This window comes from Leptonychotes weddellii, chromosome 16 (genome assembly GCF_054177405.1).
Source record: "Leptonychotes weddellii isolate Sample4059 chromosome 16, ASM5417740v2, whole genome shotgun sequence".
NCBI lineage: Eukaryota > Metazoa > Chordata > Mammalia > Carnivora > Phocidae > Leptonychotes > Leptonychotes weddellii.
The window spans coordinates 43,533,967-43,554,420 of record NC_138384.1 but is presented as its reverse complement, the minus strand read 5'-3'; the positions used below and the strand labels follow the sequence as shown (position 1 = coordinate 43,554,420).

At 50.0% G+C, this 20,454-nt stretch overlaps 2 protein-coding genes across 2 annotated transcripts in view; one reads left to right on the top strand and one right to left on the bottom strand.

The window, feature by feature from the left end:
• The window catches only part of OPA3 (outer mitochondrial membrane lipid metabolism regulator OPA3), a 60,957-nt gene extending 45,411 nt beyond the window's left edge, over positions 1-15,546 (top strand). Inside the window, exon 2 of the mRNA XM_081807122.1 lies at positions 13,280-15,546. Coding sequence (XP_081663248.1) covers positions 13,280-13,674 — 395 coding nt within the window. The 3' untranslated portion in view covers positions 13,675-15,546. The remainder of the gene's footprint in view (positions 1-13,279) is intronic.
• VASP (vasodilator stimulated phosphoprotein) overlaps positions 15,298-20,454 on the bottom strand; it is a 68,043-nt gene continuing 62,886 nt past the window's right edge. Inside the window, exons 2-11 of the mRNA XM_081807121.1 lie at positions 19,402-19,497; positions 18,855-18,904; positions 18,497-18,735; positions 18,245-18,342; positions 17,611-17,662; positions 17,432-17,465; positions 17,171-17,216; positions 16,924-17,014; positions 16,266-16,323; positions 15,298-16,145 (exon numbers count right to left, since the gene is read on the bottom strand). Of these exons, the coding sequence (XP_081663247.1) occupies positions 16,108-16,145; positions 16,266-16,323; positions 16,924-17,014; positions 17,171-17,216; positions 17,432-17,465; positions 17,611-17,662; positions 18,245-18,342; positions 18,497-18,735; positions 18,855-18,904; positions 19,402-19,418 (723 nt within the window). The 5' untranslated portion in view covers positions 19,419-19,497 and the 3' untranslated portion in view covers positions 15,298-16,107. The remainder of the gene's footprint in view (positions 16,146-16,265; positions 16,324-16,923; positions 17,015-17,170; positions 17,217-17,431; positions 17,466-17,610; positions 17,663-18,244; positions 18,343-18,496; positions 18,736-18,854; positions 18,905-19,401; positions 19,498-20,454) is intronic.

The window sequence follows — 20,454 nt, the reverse complement described above, 5'->3', positions numbered from 1 at the left end:
CCAAATGGGTCCTAGGGCTGGCCCCTCTGCCTTTATGGTTTGAGTTTGAAGTGGGCACAGTCCCAGTTTGCTAGAGCCCCAACCTTCTGACCCTGTCTCCTGCTGTTTCCCTGACTTACCCACGCAAAGCCAGCTGGCCAGGGTCCCCTCCAGAGACCACAACCTGTGCTTCTCAGGGGGCTGGAGCCCTTCAGCCCCTGCCCGGGGCCCCCAGTTCCTCTAGAGACTGAGGCTCAGCTCATCATTCAGTGTCTCAGTTGAACTGGCTGATATTTCATACTTGCCTCTCAGACGTTCCCCAGAAAGCCCTCCCATCCTCTGCCACCCCAGAGGGATCAGACCTTCCTGTCCCCCACACCATGCTCACCTCTGGAGGGATGGAGCCTTCCATGCAGGAATGGGAGCAGCAGGAGGAAGAGAGCTGCAAGAGAGAGAGAGATGTGAAGGTTGGGGAGCCTCCAGTGGGAAGAGACAGGTGGTGGGAGGCCCTTACCAAAGAAGATGAGGAGTCAGGACTCCCAGCAGGCACCGCTCCAGGGCACTGGCCTGCACCTGGCTGCCGCTGGTTGGTGCATATCATGGCAGCCACAGCTTATGTGGGGCGGGAGCCCTCCAGGGGAGTGTGTTGAGTACCTCCCTTCGTCTTTGTAGGGTAATAAAGAATATATCTGTTAACCAGTTTTACCGGTTCTTATATAGCTTCAGAAGCCTTTGTTAAATTCATAAGTGATAAGTATACCTTTGTTATGCTACTGAGGTGACTGTGGGTGGGGCTGGTGGGAAGACCTAGCATAAGAAGATGACGAAGCCAGCCTGACTTTCTGGTTCAGTCACATAGCCAGTAATCCCATCCCTCTTGCCTACCTGTTGGGCCTGAGACACTTCCTGGTTGGCAGCCATGTTTGAAGGGCCAGCCGAAAGCCTTCTTGTCCCATGGAAGCCCCACGATCCCTCCTACACCTTACCTGCTGCAGTAGTAGGTATAACGTTGCCAAGGCATTCTGTGAGTGGTTCCAGCAAAGTTTTGAACCTAAGGGGGTTTGCAGGAGCCCCCGAGTTTGTCGCCAGTTGGTCAGAAGTGCAGGTGGCTTGGGAACCCCACTCACGGCTGCTCCCTGGAGTGGGAGCCATCCTGTGGCACTGAGCCTTCACCCCGTGGAGGCTGCACTAACTCTGGGTGGCAGGACTGCATGGCAGTACACCATGCTTGTTGACCAGTCGGGGGTGAAACAGAGCTGTACTGAGACTCATTTTTCGTTACCAAATTATCTTTTCTTTTTAAATTGACAACACGTACATAACATACAAGCGATCATTCTACCATTTTACGTATACAATTCAGTGGCATTAAGTACACTCAGAGTAATGTGCAACTATCATCACCACCCTCTTTGTGCAGAACTTCTTCACCATTCCAAACAGAAACTCAGTACCTCTTAAACAATCGAGTTACTTTTTTTTTTCTGCAAATAGGGCCCCTTATTCCCCTCTTTGGAAGGTAATTACAAGGAGAATGAATTACTGCTATCCTTTGACTTTTGGAAGAAAGTGAGAGGAGAGAGGAAGGAAGTCTTTACAAGCTGTTAGTGAGCAGGTTACTTCCGTGGGCATCTAGTGCTTAATCTTGCAGGAGACAGGAGGCAGTATACAAGGGACCTGAGAATTTGCCCCCCCGCCCCTCTGACTTGCCCATGGGTCTTGAGCTTTATTTATTTTTTTTTTTTAAAGATTTTATTTATTTATTTGAGAGAGAGAATGAGAGCAAGAGAGAGAGAGAGCACATGAGAGGTGGGAGGGTCAGAGGGAGAAGCAGACTCCCTGCTGAGCAGGGAGCCCGATGTGGGACTCGATCCAGGCACTCCAGGATCGTGACCTGAGCCGAAGGCAGTCGCTCAACCAACTGAGCCACCCAGGCGCCCCTCTTGAGCTTTATTTTTATGTTTTTGGGTTTTTTTAAATTTTTTAAGTAATCTCCACACCCAAATTCACGACCCCAAGATCAAGAGTCACATGCTCCATTGACTGAGCCATCCAGGCACCTTGGGTCTAGAGCTTTAAACTTAGTAGATGGACCCACCACACACCACACAATGGCACAGCCTCTCCTTGCCCTGGAGGGCACCACCCTAGTGATTAGCCAGAAAGGACCTCCCCCAGAGAGTCATGCTGGGCCTCAGGGGCCCTGGGCTAAATCTTTGTGCATTCCATTGTAAGTTTCTTTCTTTCTTTCTTTCTTTTTTAAAGATTTTATTTATTTATTTGAGAGAGAGAGCACATGAGAGGGGGAAGGGTCAGAGGGAGAAGCAGACTCCCTGCCGAGCAGGGAGCCCGATGTGGGACTCCATCCAGGCACTCCAGGATCGTGACCTGAGCCGAAGGCAGTCGCTCAACCAACTGCGCCACCCAGGCACCCTCCATTGTTAGTTTCTTAAGAATAATTCCTGGAAATGACAACTGCTGGATCTGATCATGTGTACATTTTGGGTTTTCATCTCTCATTTAACTGAGCAAGTCCCCAGTATTCAGAGGAGAAAATTTATTTTTATTATTTTTTATGACTTTTTTTTAAAGATTTTATTTATTTATTTGAGACAGAGAGAGAGACAGAGAGAGCACACACAAGCGGAGGTGGGAAGTGGGGGGAGGGACAGAGGAAGCAGGAGAAGCAGACTCCCCGCTGAGTAGGGAACCCTATGTGGGGCTCAATCCGAGGACCCTGAGATCATGACCTGAGTCGAGGCAGACGCTTAACTGACTGAGCCACCCAGGTGCCCTCAGAGGAGAAAATTTAAAAATCAAGACCATCATAGGGGCGCCTGGGTGGCTCGGTTGGTTAAGCGACTGCCTTCGGCTCAGGTCATGATCCTGGAGTCCCGGGATCGAGTCCCGCATCGGGCTCCCTGCTCAGCGGGGGGGTCTGCTTCTCCCTCTGACCCTCTTCCCTCTTGTGCTGTCTCTCATTCTCTGTCTCAAATAAATAAATAAAATCTTAAAAAAGAAAAAAAAATAAATAAAAATAAAAATAAAGACCATCATAAAACCTACCTGCCAGAAATCATCAGCACATACTTACATTTTGGTATATTTTCTTTACATACTCTTTTTTTTTTTTGCAGTTTACTTGTCCCCAATATCTTATTCGGAAAATTGTCAAACCTACATAAAAATGGAAAAAACTATACAATGAACACCCAGATGCCCTTACTAAATTCACCACTTGTTCACATTGTGCCTTGTCTGTGGCCTACAGATATCTTGGATCTGCATGCTTATGTCTGTGAGTCTAAGATCACACTGCAATAACAAAATACCACAGGCTGGGGGGTTTAGACAACAGACATTTATTTTCTCACCATTCTGGAGGCTGGGAGGTCCAAGATCAAGGCGCTAACAGATTCAGTTCCTGGTGAGGTCCCGCTTCCTGGTTTGTAGATAGCTGCCTTCTAACGGTGTGCTCATATGGCAGAGAGAGAGAGAGAGAGAGAGGGCCCCCTGGTGTCTCTTTCTCTTCTTATAAGGGCACCAATCCCATCCTGGGGGGTCCTACCCACATGACCTCATCTAAACCGAATTACCTCCCAGAGGCCCCACCTCCAAATACCATCACATTGGGGGTTAGGGCTTCAACATATATACTGGCGGGGGCGGGGGGCACACAAACATTAGTCTATAATGCTTTACGTCTCTATCTATGTCTCCATACGTACACAGATTTTTTTTTCACTGAATCATTTGAAAGTAATTTGCAGATGTCATGGCACTTTACCCTTAAAAACTTAAGTGTATGTCTTCTAAGAATAAGGACCTTCTCCCACACAATCCAAAAAAGTCATTATACACTAAGAAAATTCTTTTTTTTTTTTTAAGATTTTATTTATATATTTGACAGAGAGAGAAAGAGCACAAGTAGGCAGAGCATCAGGCAGAGGAAAAGGGAGAAACAGGCTCTCTGCCTAGCAGGGAGCTCGATGCGGGGCTCGATCCTGGGACCCTGGGATCATGACCTGAGCCAAAGGCAGACACTTAACCGATTGAACCACCCAGGCGCCCGGCACTAAGAAAATTCTTAATAATTTCATAATGTCATCTAAGAAACTGCTTGTTTTCGAATTTCTCTAGCAATGTCAAAATGTCTTTTATAGATTTTTTTTTCCACCCAACCCAGGATTCAGTCATGGCCCACACATTACATTTTATAGTCATCTCTTTAATCTTGTGAAATCTAGGACAGCTCTGCCTTTTTTGGATTTGTATGACTTTGGATTTTTGAAAACTTCCAGCTCAGTTGTCCTCCAGAAAATGACCCACACTCTGGACTCATGGTTAGATTCAGAGTGAACATTTTCTTTTTTCTTTTTTCTTTTTTTAAATTTTTTAATTTATTCATTCGAGACACAAAGATACAGAGAGAGAGAGAGAACATGAGCAGGGGGAGAAGCAGGCCCCCCACCGAGCAGGGAGCCCAATGCGGGGCTCAATCCCAGGACCCTGGGATCATGACCCGAGCCAAAGGCAGACGCTCAACCATCTGAGCCACTCAGGTGCCCCAGAGTGAACATTTTCAGCAGAAAAACTCTGTGGGTGATGCTCTGTTTGTCCCATGACACCTTCATCCGGTCACGATGTCAGTTTGTCCCATTATGGATGATGCTGAGTTTGACCACTTGGTTTAAGTGGTGACCACCGGGTCTGTCCACTGTAAGAGTACCTTTTGCTCTTTTGTAGTCGGGAGGTTATTTATTCATTGGTTGACTGATTGATTGACTGATGTTTTTAATAAATATTCCCTGAGTACCTGCTCTGTGCCTGGCCCCTTACTAGGCTGTGCTGGGAATACAGGAGTGACCAAGGCACTCTTGACCCTGCATTCTTGGGACTCCCACTCCATGGGGGAGACAGACCGCTCCCCAGATGGTGACAACTCAGAGTGGTTGGAGCTGGGATGGCAAAGCCCATACGGAGGGTGACAGACCCAGCCTGGGTGGTCAGGAAGGGCTTCCCACAGGAGGAAGCATCTGAGCCAGGACCTGAAAATTCAGGGTGAATGTGGGAAGGAGTGCATGTTGCAGGCAGAAGGAATGGCATATGCAAAAGCCCAGAGATGAGAGAGAGCAAAGGGGGCTGAGAGCACTGAATGGGAACGGCCAGAAAATCAGCAATGGGATAGATCACATGCGGCCTTGTGATCATTTTAAAGAGTCAGGACTTTTTCTCTGAGCAACAAACCCTCAATCCTTCTATCTGTTTCTAAGCTGCTTATCCTGCCTTCCCTTGGTTTTTTTCCTAAAGCAGCTTTAGTGAGGTGTACGTGACACACAATATAACACACATATATAAAGTGTGTAACTTGACTTTTGACCTACGTATGTCCTTGTGAGATAGTGAACACATTTCATCATTCCCCAAGTTTGCTCAAGCCCCTCCCCTCCCCCAAGCAAACACTGCTCGGCTTTTGAGATCTCACTACCCACCCCAGATGCCAGGTTGCAGAGACTGTGGAGGGCACATGTGTTTTCTCTGTGGCTTCTCGCAGTGAGTGTAGCTCAGGGAGTGGGAGGAGCATCCTTGAAGCCTTGCTCAAGATTTCAGGTCCAGAGAGGGGACAAGATGGCCGAGCCTGGCCCACGAGCCTGAGAGCTGGTTGCCAGGGCTGGAGAGCAGCAGTCTTGGCGGGGGAGGGGGGGGGGCTGAAGAGAAAGGTGAGGGCCCACCAGCAGCACTCACTTTGGCACACACTCCGGTTCTTGCCAAGTCGCCCTTCTCCCCCGCCTCTCCATCATGAGAACCCCAGTTTGATTAGGTGTAAGCATGTGGCCAGCCAAGAATGTTGGACCCCCCCACCCCGCAGGGAAGGGTGGCTCCATGACATGGAGGCCAATCTGCTCCATGGGGTTTTCAGGAAACCCAGTGGCTTTCTCATAAAAAGGGAGAGATCAGATGCACATGCTTTCTGACCAGCCCTGCCTTGCCTATCACCTAGAAGGAGGATGTGGCCCCCAGAGGGAAAGCAGGCATCTTTGGGGCATGTGGCTAAAATCCCCATCATGAGGGAGGTAAGGCTGAGAGAGCGGGAGCCTGGGTCCCTGGTGACATCCCGGGGCCACCATGGCAGCCCTGGCTGCTGGTTGTGGGAGAAGAGTAATCCCCATTAGGGAAAGCCATGGGATTCTCCAGTTTCAATTCCATGCCGTTCCTGGCTGACAACAATGACGCATCCCCAAACCAGGAGAGTGGTTTCGACTTTGGAAAACTGAACACCCCACAGATACAAGCACTCATTCCTGAGGCCACTGCTGTTTGGCGGGGTCCCCCTTGGGCTCAGCAGGGAGCCGTCGTCTTCAGTCTGAGAGCCCTCCTCATGACAGAATCAGCCCATTTCAGGGGCAGACACTCCGAGACCCTGGCGTTCCGTTCTGTTTGTTTAAACAGCTTTATTGAGGTGTAATCTACGTGCCACGAAATTCCTGTTTCCAGTGGACGCTTTTGTTATTTTTAATAAATTTACCTAGCTGTGCAACCATGACCAAAATTCAATCTTAGAAATATCTCTGTCACTCTAACGAGATCCTGTGTGTCCATTAGCAGTCACTCCCAACCCCCCCACCCCCTCACCCCTACCCCTTAGCCCCACTGACCCTCCCACCCCCACCCCCAGCCACCACTAATCTACTTCCTGTCTCTAGAGATTTCCCTGTTCTGGACATTTCGTATAAAAGGAACCATTAACACTATATGGTCTCTTGTGTCTGGTTTCTTTCACTCAGCATGATGCTTTCAAGATTCATCCATGTTGTAGCATGGATCACTGCTTCCCTCCTTTTTGTGTATTAATAATACTCCACTGTATAAATACACCCACATTTTATTTATCCACTCATCAGTCAATGGCCACTGGGTTGTTTCCACTTTTTGGCACTTGTGAATAATGCTACTGGGAACATTTGTGTACAAGCATGTGGACGTATGTTATTTCTCTTGCGTAGATACCTAGGAGTGGATTTGTTGGGTCTTATGGTAAATTGATGTTTAACTTTTTAAGCAAGTGCCAAACTGTTTTCCAAAGTAGCTGAACCACTGGGCATTCCCACTAGAGGTAGAAGAGTGTTGCTTTCCCTCTGAAACCTTGAAAGCAGTTGGGGTTTTTAGTTGTCTTGATTATAGTTATTCTAGTAGGTGTGAAATGGTACCTCGTTGTGGTTTTGATTTGTGTACCTCTAGTGACTAATGTGTTGAGCATCTTTTAATGTGCTTATTGGCCATTTGTATGTCTTCTTCGATGAGATGTCTGTTCAAACCTTTTGACCATTTTAATTGGATTATTTATCTTCCTAATGTTGAGTTTTAAGAGTTCTTTTTTTTTTTAAGTCTTCTTACTTTCTTAATTGTATAAAATTCCTTTTTTTTTTTAAATTTTATGTATTTATTTGACAGAGAGAGACACAGTGAGAGAGGGAACACAAGCGGGGTGAGTGGGAGAGGGAGAAGCAGTCTTCCCGCGGAGCAGGGAGTTCTATGTGGGGCTCGATCCCCTGGGATCATGACCTGAGCCGAAGGCAGATGCTTAATGACTGAGCCACCCAGGCGCCCCTAAAATTCCTTTTTTTTTTTTTTTTAAGTAAGCTCTGTGCCCAACGTGGGGCTTGAACTTCCAACCCCAAGATCAAGAGTCGTGTGCTCTACTCACTGAGCCAGCCAGGTGCCCCTAAAGCTCCTTTTTTAAAAAAGATTTTGTTTGTATGTTTAGAGCAGGAGTGGGGGAAGGGGCAGAGGGAGAGGGAGAGAGAGAATCTCAAGCAGACTCCACACTGAGCACGGAGCCCGACTTCCACAAAGGAACTTGCTTAGATTTTGGTATTATACCAAGTCTATGGATGAATTCAGGAAAAATTGATATTTTCACACTACCATTGATTCCAAGTCACCACAAACCCTCTCTGAAGAGATTATAAAAATTAGCAAGACACCCCAACCTGCATTATGAAGTCAGTATCACCGTAACACCCAAACCTGACAAGAACTTTGCAAAAACAAACATCTAGCTCTCTCATGCACAGAAGATACAAGTATCCTCAAAAAATTTAGGAGAGCAGGGGCGCCTGGGTGGCTCAGTTGGTTAAGCGACTGCCTTCGGCTCAGGTCATGGTCCTGGAGTCCCGGGATCGAGTCCCGCATTGGGCTCCCTGCTCAGCGGGGAGTCTGCTTCTCCCTCTGACCCTCCTCCCTCTCCTGCTCTCTGTCTCTCATTCTCTCTCTCTCAAATAAATAAATAAAATCTTTAAAAAAAAAAAATTTAGGAGAGCAAATCCAACAATATATAAAAAAGAAAATTTATCATTTCAGAAATCTTATTAACATTTTGAAAAAATTAGTCCATGTAATTCATTATAAATAAAAAGAAGAAATGACTTATTATCATTTAGGTAGGTACAGGAAAGATATTTAATTAAAGTAGACACCCATTCATGATTAAAAAAAACAACTCTCAGAAAACTAGGAAAAGAGTGGACTTCCTCAAGTTGGTAGAATCCTACAGCAAATATCATACTTCCTTCTTTGATGTCTCAAAGGAGCCAAGGAATAAATGGCAAAAGAATCGGGAAGGAAAAAATAGTTTTTATTTGCAGATGACTAGATACATACAGTTTAAAGAACCTAAAAGCTGTGTGTATGTCTGTATGCATATGTTTGAATTAATAAACTGATTCTGAAATTCACAAGGATGGAGCCTGATTTGTCCCCAGGCCACAGTCTGAGAAAACACCCTGCTGTTTAATGGTGGCATTTGTTGAAGCTTGTTGTGAAACCAGCCCCAAAGTTTTCACTTTGACCATGCCCACCAGAGACTAAAATGAATTCACATAACTCATTGATGCTTTGTACTCGACAGAAATTCATCCTGGCCTGCTCTGGAATGGGGACTTCCCAGTGAACTGACATCTCCTGCAAGCGTCCTAGATTAGCATCCTGCTGCTGAGTAGTTACCTGCCCCAACAGTTCAGGGTGAAAGAACCAACACACACTTCTATCACAAAATATCTGCTGCTCATGTAAAAATTAATTTCAGACAAGGAAACAGTCTGTATGGAAACAGTAGAGGTTGGTAGGGGGTTGGGCACAGGTGAGTTCATTCCAAAGATCACCCTGGAGAGATGTTCAGAGACCTTAAAAATCATGCTAGGGACTTTGGCTTTTTTCCTGAGGACACTGAGCCACAGCACATTCTGAGCAGGGGAAGGTCATGGTCAGATCTGTGCTTTAGAAAGACTCTTCTGGCTACCTTGTGGGGGCTGTGTTGGAGGCGGAAAGGGTGGGAGAGGAAGAGGCCTGGATCAGGGCAGGGGCTGCAGGGAGGGAAAGGAGGACGTAGAAGGCTCCAGGAGAGACACTCCCTTTGGGTCAGCACCCAGTGTCAATCCCGCCTTGATTTTGGCATTGGCTGGGCAGGGCCTGCCCCCCTGTTCCCTGCACCATAACCTCAGCTGTAGCTTTCCAGTTAACACAATGGGTCCACATTCTCAGAGTTCTCACTTAGCTCACTTATCAAGATGTAGATGTGATACACCTGAGTGGTGACTCTAAACTAGTCTGCATGTTTGGATCTTCTATAATACAATGTTTTAATAAAGAAAGACTATGAAAATCACAAATATGGTAGCCAACCCCCCTGAAACCGACAGATGTTCTGAAAGGAAAAGTTAATGAAATCTAACAGGATGTGGAAGGAAGAAGGGCAAAGAAAACAAGAAGAGGGACATCTAGAGGCGTGGAGGGTCAGTGCAGGCGGCGCCTCAGACTGTTCCGGAAGATATAAAGGGGAAATGGAGAGCAGGAAATGCATAAGATGTACAAAATGAGGGGCTCATCAAGACCACCCTTCTGACACCAACTGCAAGTTCGAGGGGGGCCCACAACAACCCCCAGTTTCGATAACTTGCTAGAAGGACTCACAGAACTCACTGAAAACTGTTATACTCCTAGTTACAGTTTATTACAGCAAAAGGATACAGATTACAATCAGCCAAGGAAAGAGGCACGGAGAACACAGCCCAAGAGAATTCCAAGTGTGAGCTTCCAGCTGTCCTCTTCCTGTGGAGTCATGGACAGAACTAACTTCTCCCAGCAACGATGAATGACAAACGTATGGAGTATTGCCCACCAGGGAAGTTCACCTGAGCCGTGGCATCCAGGGGTTTTAGTGGGGATGGGGCATAGAGACCAGATTTACCACCTGTGTGGCTGACCTTAGTTTCTAGCCTTTCTAAAGGCTGAACTGATACCACATGGCCCAAAGCCCCCACCATAAATTACATTGCTAGTACAGATTATCTGGCCTGGCCCAAGGCTCCAGGTAAACAAGGGTGCTCTTATCTGGCAGGACATTCCCCAAGGGCAAAGACCAGATCTCTGTTTGGGTAGGGTTAATACTTAGATGCACAGACAAGGAAAATTCCCAGGACTAAAGAGAGAAACAGGGTTCAGATAGAGGGGTATAAAATAAGGGAAACTCACTCATAGGCCCATTCAGTGCCACAGGAATGTCAACAACGCCCCTCTGCCCATTACAGGTAATGAAGGTCTGCAAATCGCTGAGGAATGTGATTTTGTTTTTTGGGTTTTTGTGTGTGGGTTTTTTGTTTTTTTAAGATTTTATTTATTTGACACAGAGAGAGAGAGAGAGCACAAGCAGGGGGAGCAGCAGAGGGAGAGGGAGAAACAGGCTCTCCGCTGAGCAGGGAGCCTGAGGCAGGGCTCGATCCCAGGACCCCGGGATCATGACCTGAGCCAAAGGCACATGCATAACCCACTGAGCCACCCAGGTGCCCAAGGAGTATGATTTTGAACCAGTAATTCTGGCCCAGAAACTATCATTCTAGTCCCGTGTGAAAGTGGAAAAAGATATTTCAAATATGCAAAGATTCAAAATACTTAGGTACCAAGACCCTTTCTGAAAAAGGTACTTAGGGAGATACTTCAGCCAACCTAGAATGGAATTCACAGAGTCGGTTCCTCAAAGAGGAGGAACAGTGTGAAGGAGAACAATGTGAAGACAGGATGAGAGGACAGCCCCTCAGCGGCCCAGAAAATAGCTTACGGGTCCACAGCTGACTAATAAAGAGAATAGGAAAAAAAAAAAGAGAGAGAGAAAAGGAGCAAAGAGCTGGATGGTCTTGGTCACATAGTGAGCTAGGGATTGGTGGGTCATAACCGGTATTTGTGGTGAGAAACACCACTCTAGGGAAAACTAAAAAGTGCATACAGTAAAATAAAACTCTAAATATGAGAAGGCTGGGCACCTGGCTGCCTCAGTGGGAAGAGCATGCAACTCTTAATCTCAGGGTCGTTAGTTCAAGCCCCATATTGGACATGGAATATACATAAATAAGCAAACAAATAAAAATAAGTATGAAAAGACTAAAATGTGACATGACATGGTTAGAGCCACCAATTGTTACTGCTTCAGAAAGCAGAAACAAAATTACATCTTCGTTATGGGTTCACAGCGATTAGTATTTACATAACCTTAATTATATACACGCTCTATATTTTCATTTTCAGACTCAGTCTATGGACAAAGCACTGAAGACTTATTTTAACCTTAGAAAGACACCATGGCTGGGCGCCTGGGTGGCTCAGTCGGTTAAGCGGTTGCTTTTGGCTCAGGTTGCGATCTTGGGGTCCTGGGATCGAGCCCCGCGTTGGGCTCCTTGCTCCGTGGGCAGTCTGCTTCTCTCTCTCCCTCTGTGCTCTCTCTCTCTCTCAAATAAATAAAATCTGAAAGAAAGAAAGAAAGAAAGAAAGAAAGAAAGAAAGAAAGAAAGAAAGAAAAAGAAAACTAAGATACTGTGGCAATGTAACAGTAATAGTATGGGGGACTGACCATAGGAGGTGGGGGAGTGGAGGGCAGGGTAGGGCAATTAATATGCTTATGGGTACACTTGTCAGGAAGTTCAGGCAATAGGCATATTATCTACAAGGACAAAGATTACCGATAAACAGTAAAAAATTAAATTCAAATCACCTGTAAAAATTGAGAGTGGGGAAGGACAGGATATAGAATATGTGATAAAGTCACATAAGGGTGGATGGCAGTAGAACATTCAAAACAGAATATTTTTTTAAAAATTCAACTTAGTGAATCAAGAAATGGAGGTACAGGCTTGTTATTTGGCATCGTGGGGTTAAACTAGAAGAAATCAATGCAGGAAAGACCAAAAGTGGTTGGAGTGGGAGCAGGACTGAAGCTGGAGGTGGGAAGGCAGACTTCCGTTTTTCAGTCTACCCCCTTCTATGTAGTCTAAATCATTCCCCCCATGTGCATGAGTTACTCTTCTACCAAAAAGGAAGGAAAGGTAATCAGGTCAGCTGTGGCAGGGGTGAAGTATACGATGTTTTCAGAAATTCATTTCTTAATGAGCTCGAGGACCCGTATTTTCCCGGTCAGTATCTCTGTATCTATGGATGGGTATTAATTATTCCCGGAGTGATTCGGGGTGTTTCAACACCCAAGCTCTGATTGTGTTGTGTTTATGGACGATGACACGCTCCTAGTCCTTATTCACCTGAATAAGTGATTAGGTAAAGAAGTTGTTGGCACAGCCTGGCTCAAGCCCCGAGCTCCTTCGGAAGCCCCAAACCCCATAGCGAACACGCCTCGGGAGATGGAAAGTGTCAGCGCCACCTTCAAGGGAGGCGGGGAGGATCCTGGCTGGCCCTCGAGCGCACTGGGGAAGGAGCTTGAAGGAGCAAGTTTTACACCTGCTTTTTTTTTTTTTTATTTTTTTTTATTTTTTTTATTTTTAAAGATTTTATTTATTTATTCATGAGAGACAGAGAGAGAGAGAGAGAGAGAGAAGCAGGCTCCCAAGGAGCAGGGAGCCCGATGTGGGACTCGATCCCAGGACCCTGGGATCATGACCTGAGCTGAAGGCAGACGCTTAACCATCTGAGCCACCCAGGCGCCCTACACCTGCTTTTTTGTGACACCCCCCCCCCCGAGGTGCGGTCCCCCACTCAGGACCTCCCCTCCAGAGCAGCATTTCTCATCCCTGGCTGCTCGCCAGAATCTTCTGGACGCTTTCAAAAGATGCCCTCCGGGCCACCCCAGGCCAGATAACCCGCTCGGCCGCTGCGCCGGTCCTCTTTAAGGCGCCCACTCCCTAACGCCGGCGATTCTGGCTGTCCGTGTCCCCATTGCTCCGGCCGGGACACTGAGGCGTCGGGGGGGGGGGGACTGCAGCGGCTCCCGCGCAAAAGATCCCTTCCCCCTCTTCCCCCGCAGTGTACCACTGGGCGGAGATGCGGGCCAAGATGCGCATCATGGGCTTCAATGCGCACGCCGTCAAGCCGCTGAACGAGGACGCGGCCGCCGAGCTGGGCGCCGAGCTGCTGGGCGAGGTCACCATCTTCGTCGTGGCCGGCGGCTGCCTGGTGCTGGAGTACTGGCGCCACCAGGCGCTGCGCGGGCGCAAGGAGAGGGAGCGGCACGCCGCCTGGAGCGCGATGCGGAACGAGGTGGGCCGCCTGGCGCTGGCGCTGGAGACGCTGCAGGATCGCGTGCAGGCGGCGCCGCTGCAGAGCGCGGTGGTGGAGCTGCAGGCGCAGATGCGGGAGGTGCGCGCCCAGCTCGGCGCCCGGGACCCGCCGTCCGCACCCCAAGCAACGCCCAAGGAATAGGGGGCCGGGGGACCTTGGTCTTCGATGTGGCTGTGGTCTGGGCTGTGACGTCTCCGACATGACCTTCTGTCCACACTGTCCCTTCCTGAACCGGCCCAGCTAATAACCACCCTGCCCTTTTAGGGGTAGAAGGGAGGCGGGACTGGGGCTGAGGCAACCGGGCTTTTGGTCATGTCCCTACTTACCTGCCCAATGGTACCTTCCGCAGGGGCTCCTCCACCCATTAGTGGAATGTTCCAACAGGAGTCCCATTGCCCACGCCCCCTCCAACTCACCCCCACCCCTAGTCCACTGATTTAGCAGTTTGTAATGGGAAGACATTGTCTTCCATTGGATCCCACCCATCCACTACTAGGTGGGCCAGCAGGACACACGGACCTAGCTAACTCATTCTGTCACTCACACGTCCACTTATCTGAGTGGCTCTCCTGCCCCATCCATTATCCATTACACCAGAACACCCTTTCCCCCTTCTTCATCGGTAAAGACCATTGTAACGAAAATGCAAACTCCCGGGGGACTGTGGGCCCCATCATTTTCCATCTACCTCACTTTGGAGGGGGCAGAGAGGGATGGATCTTGGAGTGTCTTAGCTCCAGCGAGATCCCCCATGGCTCCTGCCTTCAGTCCACCATCCATTGGTACCTCAGGTGGTCATCCCCTCCCGTGGATCAGCCCAACAGATACCCCCACTTTAGTGTGTGCCATAACCCATGGAAAGGTTGGGCAGGGTCTCCTCGCCTTCTGTGGTCTGTTCCAGCAGGACTTGGTCCTCTGGGTAGAAAAATCGGTCCTGCCTAGGGATGAACCATTCTGTGTTTTGGTCTCAGCTTTGTTTACCTGTCTGAAGTTCTGGACCTACTGTTGTCCTTGTCCACTGTCCTCTACTAGCTCCTCATAGGAACCCCCACCTGTTCCCCTACTACATGAGGGCACTTGTCACATCCCTCATCCAAACCCGCTCTTGAGTACTCAGGGATTCCTTCTTCCTTCTTGCCTTTGGACTGGTCACCCAGCTCACCCTCACCCTCCTTCCTACAAAGGCTTCCTCCAGTGGGACCACCTGCCCCTCAGCCCTGAAGTTCCCCACCCCCATCCAAATGGAATATTCCAACCAGGCAGGGTTATCTACCCCACCTACCCCCTGCCCACCCACTGAACCACTGAAGGGGGTGTGTATGAGCTCTGTGATTTCTGAATTCTATTTTTTTAAGACTGTAAGTATTTTATAATTAAAGGAGCTCTGGGGTAAAGAAGTCATCTTTAAGAATGTGTCTGAGAACCATGGTGTACATCTGCAAAATGGGTATAAGGCTCATTGGTTTTAGCAGAGAAGCTGGGAGGATTCCCACAGGAACCAGGCAGAGTCCATCCTATAAGGTGTTTCCCAGATGGGGAAACTGAGGCCCCCAGGGTAGCAAAGGGACTTGCCCGATGCCACACAGTGAGGGACTGTCCTTAGGTTTCTCAGGGTGGTAGATTGGTTGCCGGAGCGTGGGAACTGGAACAGGTGCAGGGTGGGAAGGAAGAGGAGGAGGGTAAGGTGGATTACTATGGGAGGGGCACACCCCACCCCCATCCTCATCAGAGCAGCCCTTTGAAATCAATCCAGAAATCTTCACATTTATAAAAAACTGGCAGATTTATTCCATCGGGGCCCATTTTCAAGAAGCTAAAGGTGAAGGTGGGAGAGGAGAGGTTTCCTCCCCTTTTCCTTTCTCCCTCATCTTATTTTCCCCAGGGGGTAAAAATGGCCTGGACCCCAAAACCTACCCAAATAAAAAACCAAAAAACTGAGGTTCCAAAAAGTTATAGCATCTTAATTCCTCATAGAAAAGGGGAAGGAGCCAAAGGGAAGGGAGCTCCCTGGGGTGGGGGTGAGGGAGGTGCCCCCAGCCTGGTGGGTCATCCCCCCCCTTAAATAGCTGCCCCAAATGGGACAAGCCTGGGGTACAGCATTTAAAAACTCCCCACACCCCTATTTTATCAAAACCAAAGAGAAACAAAATTTCCCTTTCCCCACAACCTAAATATATATATATATTTTTTTTTCTTAAAAAAAAAATTCGAAGGCATTAAGCGTTAAAGTGAATCTAGAACAAGGGAATGTGAAATTCCCTCCTTCCTTCCCCCTTACTGTGGGGTTAATTGGTACATCCCCAGCAGAGGAACCAGCCCCAAGGGGATGGCGGAGGGGAAGGACCAAAGGGAGCAAAGGGTGGGGGCCTCCCCAGCCAATCAGCAGCCAGTATGGGTGTGGGCGTGGAGCCAAGGAAGCCACACCCCTTTGGAATTTTCCAAGTAGGACGGGGAGTGGGGAAGATGCATTCCTGTGTAGTCTTCAGCCAATTCCAAGTCAAGTTGAGGCAGGGAAAGCGGGGTGACAGGCGGGGTGTGCAGAAAGGAGATATGAGATCTTCCAGGGCCCTGTGGTCAGGGGGAACCCCGCTTCCTCAGCTCCTGGACAAACGCTGGAAGAAAACCGGCAGAGGTCAGGGGCAGAAGAACCTCTTCTGCCTTCCCTTCCCATACGGGACCCTTTCCGGGAGACACGATGCCTCCAAAGTAAATGTTTAAAATAAAAACCTCACCTTCAATGATTTCCTCTTTTACTTTCTGTAGTTCCTTCCTCACCTCTTCCAGAAGCTCCTGGAAATAATGGGTGCAACCAATGAGGAAGGGTGCCTGGACTTGCAGAAATGAAGCCGCCCTTTCTTAATGACGGAAGGGCCAGAGGAAGAAGGTTCAAGACTCCCCCCATCCCCCAACACACACACACACACACACACACACACACACACACACACACAGTGACATCACTGATAAGGCCACAGAGTGACTGGAGGATTCTAGGGGAAAATTCTGGATCCTTGGAGCCAGATGAAAAGGACTGGAGAGCATCCAGTACCAGCGCTGGCAAATACATTCCACTCTCCTGCCAATTCCAGTTGGTGCTGGCTACCTGGGCCTAGCGTGCTGGAAAGGACTCTGGGTATTCATCAGGAATGACTGCAGTGATAGATTAGTAAGGTCTGTCTCCGGCACTGGAAAAAGGAGGCTGTGGTATGTGTGTCATCCCTGATCTGATTCAATCTCTCCCTTTCTCAAGCTGGAAAACTGAGGTTTCTGAGGCCTTTTCACAGAATCACAGGGCAGGTCGGTGTTAAGAGTTTGGACGCAGATCTCCTTTCTTCCTGTGGCCCCTTTCTAGCCCCCAAACTTCCCCCTCCGGGCCCCTCCCCAAGCTACCTGTTTCACTCTCTCCAGGTCGGACTCATCACTGGAGCTGGGCGTAGAGGGGTGGGCCTCGGAAGTGGTCACAGAAGAAGAGGACTTCATCCTAGGAGAGTCGGTGTGGTTTGGAACAGAAACGAGGTTAGAGAGAGGGTCTGCCTCCCCTGCTTCCCATTCCGGGGGTCGCATTGTGTTCCTTCCTACAAATTTGGCAAATCTCATCTTTTTCGGGGAGGGGGGAGGAGCAGCATGGATGGCCCACCTTGGCAAGGTTGTGCTGTTTTTCTCCCAAGGTCTCCGCACAGGTTCTGGGGGAAAGGCGACAAATCAGGAAGAGATCAGGGACAAGGAATGCCCCGCCTCCATCTTTCCCCCCAGCCCCATCAGCCCCTGTTCAAAGAACCTTCTTAGGAGACTACAATCCCCAGCATTGTTTGCACAGACTCCCCCCATGAGGGGGCGTTCCACGTGAGAACAGGGCACCCTGACTTAAGAGTTCCAGCAGCTAGACTGGCTCACTCACCACTCTGGGCTGGGACTCTGGCCTCTGGCTCCTCCTGCTGGTGGGAAATAAAACTGTCATGAGGCCGACGGCTCATTCTCCTCCTCCGGCTTCAAGCCCCGCCCATTCCTATCACACACCCGGCCCTCCCCAAATGGTACAGCCTAAGGTGCGTATGGCAGGAAGAGCCCCTAACTCACATTGGCAGATTCATCCTTGGGGGGTTTCTCCCCAACTTGTGTGGCTTTCCTTCTGCAGGAGGGACAGGCAAAAACAGATGACTTCAGCCCTCCCTCAGCCACTAGTAATTCTTACCAGAGTTCTAGAAAGGTGGAGTCTAAGGTGTAGTGTTCTGGAATTCTCCAAAGCTAAGGAAACTGGAGTTTTTAGAAGTTAAGGAAAGTGCTGTTCTCCAACTGGAGTGGTTTACGATTCTCACATTTGGGAATCACAAAATCCTAAGAGTGGGAGGAAGTCTCTGTCTTAGACGGCTGGGATTCTAGGAATCTGAGTTTCCAAGATTCTGAGGCAGGATCTCCTCAGGGGAGACCCCCTGAGGTCCTACAATTCTGGGTTTCAGAACATTCTGGAGGCTACCTAGGTGGTTCCAAACCTCAGCCATCTCAGGAGAATGGAATCTCCAGCATTATATCCCAAACCTGCCTGTCAAAGAGGGAACTTTCACCCAAAGAAACAAACCAGGCGGGAATCTGAGCCCTCCCCCAACCTCGCCCTACTGAACTGAAATCTCCAGGTGGTAACTGCTGGTCTGAGGGGTTTCTTCCCAGAGCTTTCCAAGGCACTGACGGCTCTAGGCTCCAGGCTCAGGCTCACCTCCGGGCCAGCATGGCGTTCATCTCTTCCATCAGCCCCCCACCCGTGCTCCGACTGCTCTCTGCTTTGGGGGCTGAGGGCGCCCCTGAGGCCTCCTCCTGCTGGAGAAATTACAAAGAGGAGGGGGCTTTATGGGTGGGCCTCTTGGCCCCCCAGCCCTCCTGTGACACCCCCATCCCCAGAAACTCTGGCCTCATCCCATTATTCCATCAGGGCCATCACCCCACATCCTGCCCCGCATGGCCCCCTCACCTTGCTGACTTTCCTGAGTTTCGCTCCAGCAATGGCTGCCGCAAGCCCGGGGGCCCCTGTTCCTCCACCACTGGGGCCTTGTGCTGTGGGGAGAGGGGGCGCAGGGGGTGGGCCTCCCCCTGCTCCGTGCCCTGCGGCCGAGACCCCTGAGGGGGCACCAGGGGGTGGGGGGGGACCAGGAGGAGGAGGAGGTCCTGGAGGTGGGGGTGGTCCCCCAGCTGGGGGAGCAGGTGGGCCTCCTGGAAGAAACACAGAAAAGGAGGGTGCTAAGAGAGGAGCCTCACTCCTTGCTGTCCAGCTGGCCCACCCCCTCCTCGGGGAGCTCCCCCCCACCCCCCCAAGGCCACCAAGCAATCACCTGCATTGGAGACTCGGCGCTCCATGTGCTCCGGTGGGCCTGGCTGTTGCCTGAGAAGGGGTGATGGGAGCTGCCGTCACTCTGGGGCCCAAGGATGACCAGCAACCTCCCAGCTCCTCTCCCAGATCTCCAGGGAGGCTGACTGCCAATCCCCACCCTTGCCTTCCTCCCCCAGGGGCCCAGGAAAGAGATGGGGGAAGGGTAGGGACAGGGTGGGACCGAGACCTTAGCATTGGAGTCATCAGACTGTCAAGGACATGTGAATTACAAAATGCCCAAGATCTCTTAAACAACCAACTTTTGGACTCTGGGAATGTGGGGGACCAGGATTTGAGGGGTCAGAATGTTCTGCAACTCTGGGTGTGGGTGTTTCTCGGACTCCAGGAAGTGGGGTTTTCTGAAAGCCCTTCATTTCTAGCCCCCTGGGAGTAGTAAGAACATTCTGGAAACCGAACTTTGGAGTGTTCTGGACTCTGGGAGGCAGGGGTTCTGGAATATCCTAGAACTCTGGTGCTGGTAAGGTTCTCCACCCAGGGGCTGGCCCCACCTCCTTTGCTGCTCCATCTCCTCTGGGGCGGGACCGTTCTGGACAGACCAGGTGGAAGGTGCTGCAGGTGGTGGGGGTGGCGGAGGCCCCCCTCCTGAAGGCGAGAGTAGAAAAGCGTGGTGAGTCAACCCCTGAACTCTGCCCCACCCGGTGACACTCTCCCTCCGCTCTCCCAGGAATCTCTCCCAGAGGCGCTCGCTTCCTTCTTCCTCCAGGACCCTGACCCTTGGGCTGGGATGTGCGTTGCGGGTCGGCACCAGCCTCCTTGACTGAGCAGGTATGAGGCGGGTGCTGTGAGGATTCCCATCGAAGGCCCACAGCGGGCAGTCACCTGCCCCATTCTTGCATACCAGAATTTGCGTGAACAAGAACGATTCAGGCTGATTTCTAGCATCCGGGCTCTTAACCATGGTCACCGCCACTCAGACCCCAGCCCAAGAACTCGCTGGAAAGATTGGAAGCCTCTTTCTCACCCACCTCCAGGCCTCTGCCTCCCACAACCTAAACTACCCACCGTGCTTTTCTGGGCCCCCAGCCAAGCAAGCCCTTCCCCACTGGCACTGAGGTTGCCCCAGGAAGGAAACGCCTCTGCCACTGGGGGGATGCGAAGTCCGACAGCAGTCCCCCCAGACCCTGGATGCACCGTGGTCTCCTAAAGTCTCGCCCCTCAGAATACTGTGTCTGTGGACTGGCAGCCTCATCCCCAGGGCGCTGGTTACAAATGCGGAGGCTCAGGCCGCGCCCCGGCCCATCTGAACCAGAATCTGCACTCACCCACCTGCCCCGGGGATGCGTGTGCGTGCTCAAGTTTAAGAAATCCCAACTGGAGATCTTTCTCTTAATAATGAGGCCAGAGGGGCGCCTGGGTGGCTCAGTTGGTTAAGCGACTGCCTTCGGCTCAGGTCATGATCCTGGAGTCCCGGGATCGAGTCCCACATCGGGCTCCCTGCTCGGCAGGGAGTCTGCTTCTCCCTCTGACCCTCCTCCCTCTCATGCTCTCTGTCTCTCATTCTCTCTCTCTCAAATAAATAAATAAAATCTTAAAAAAAAAAA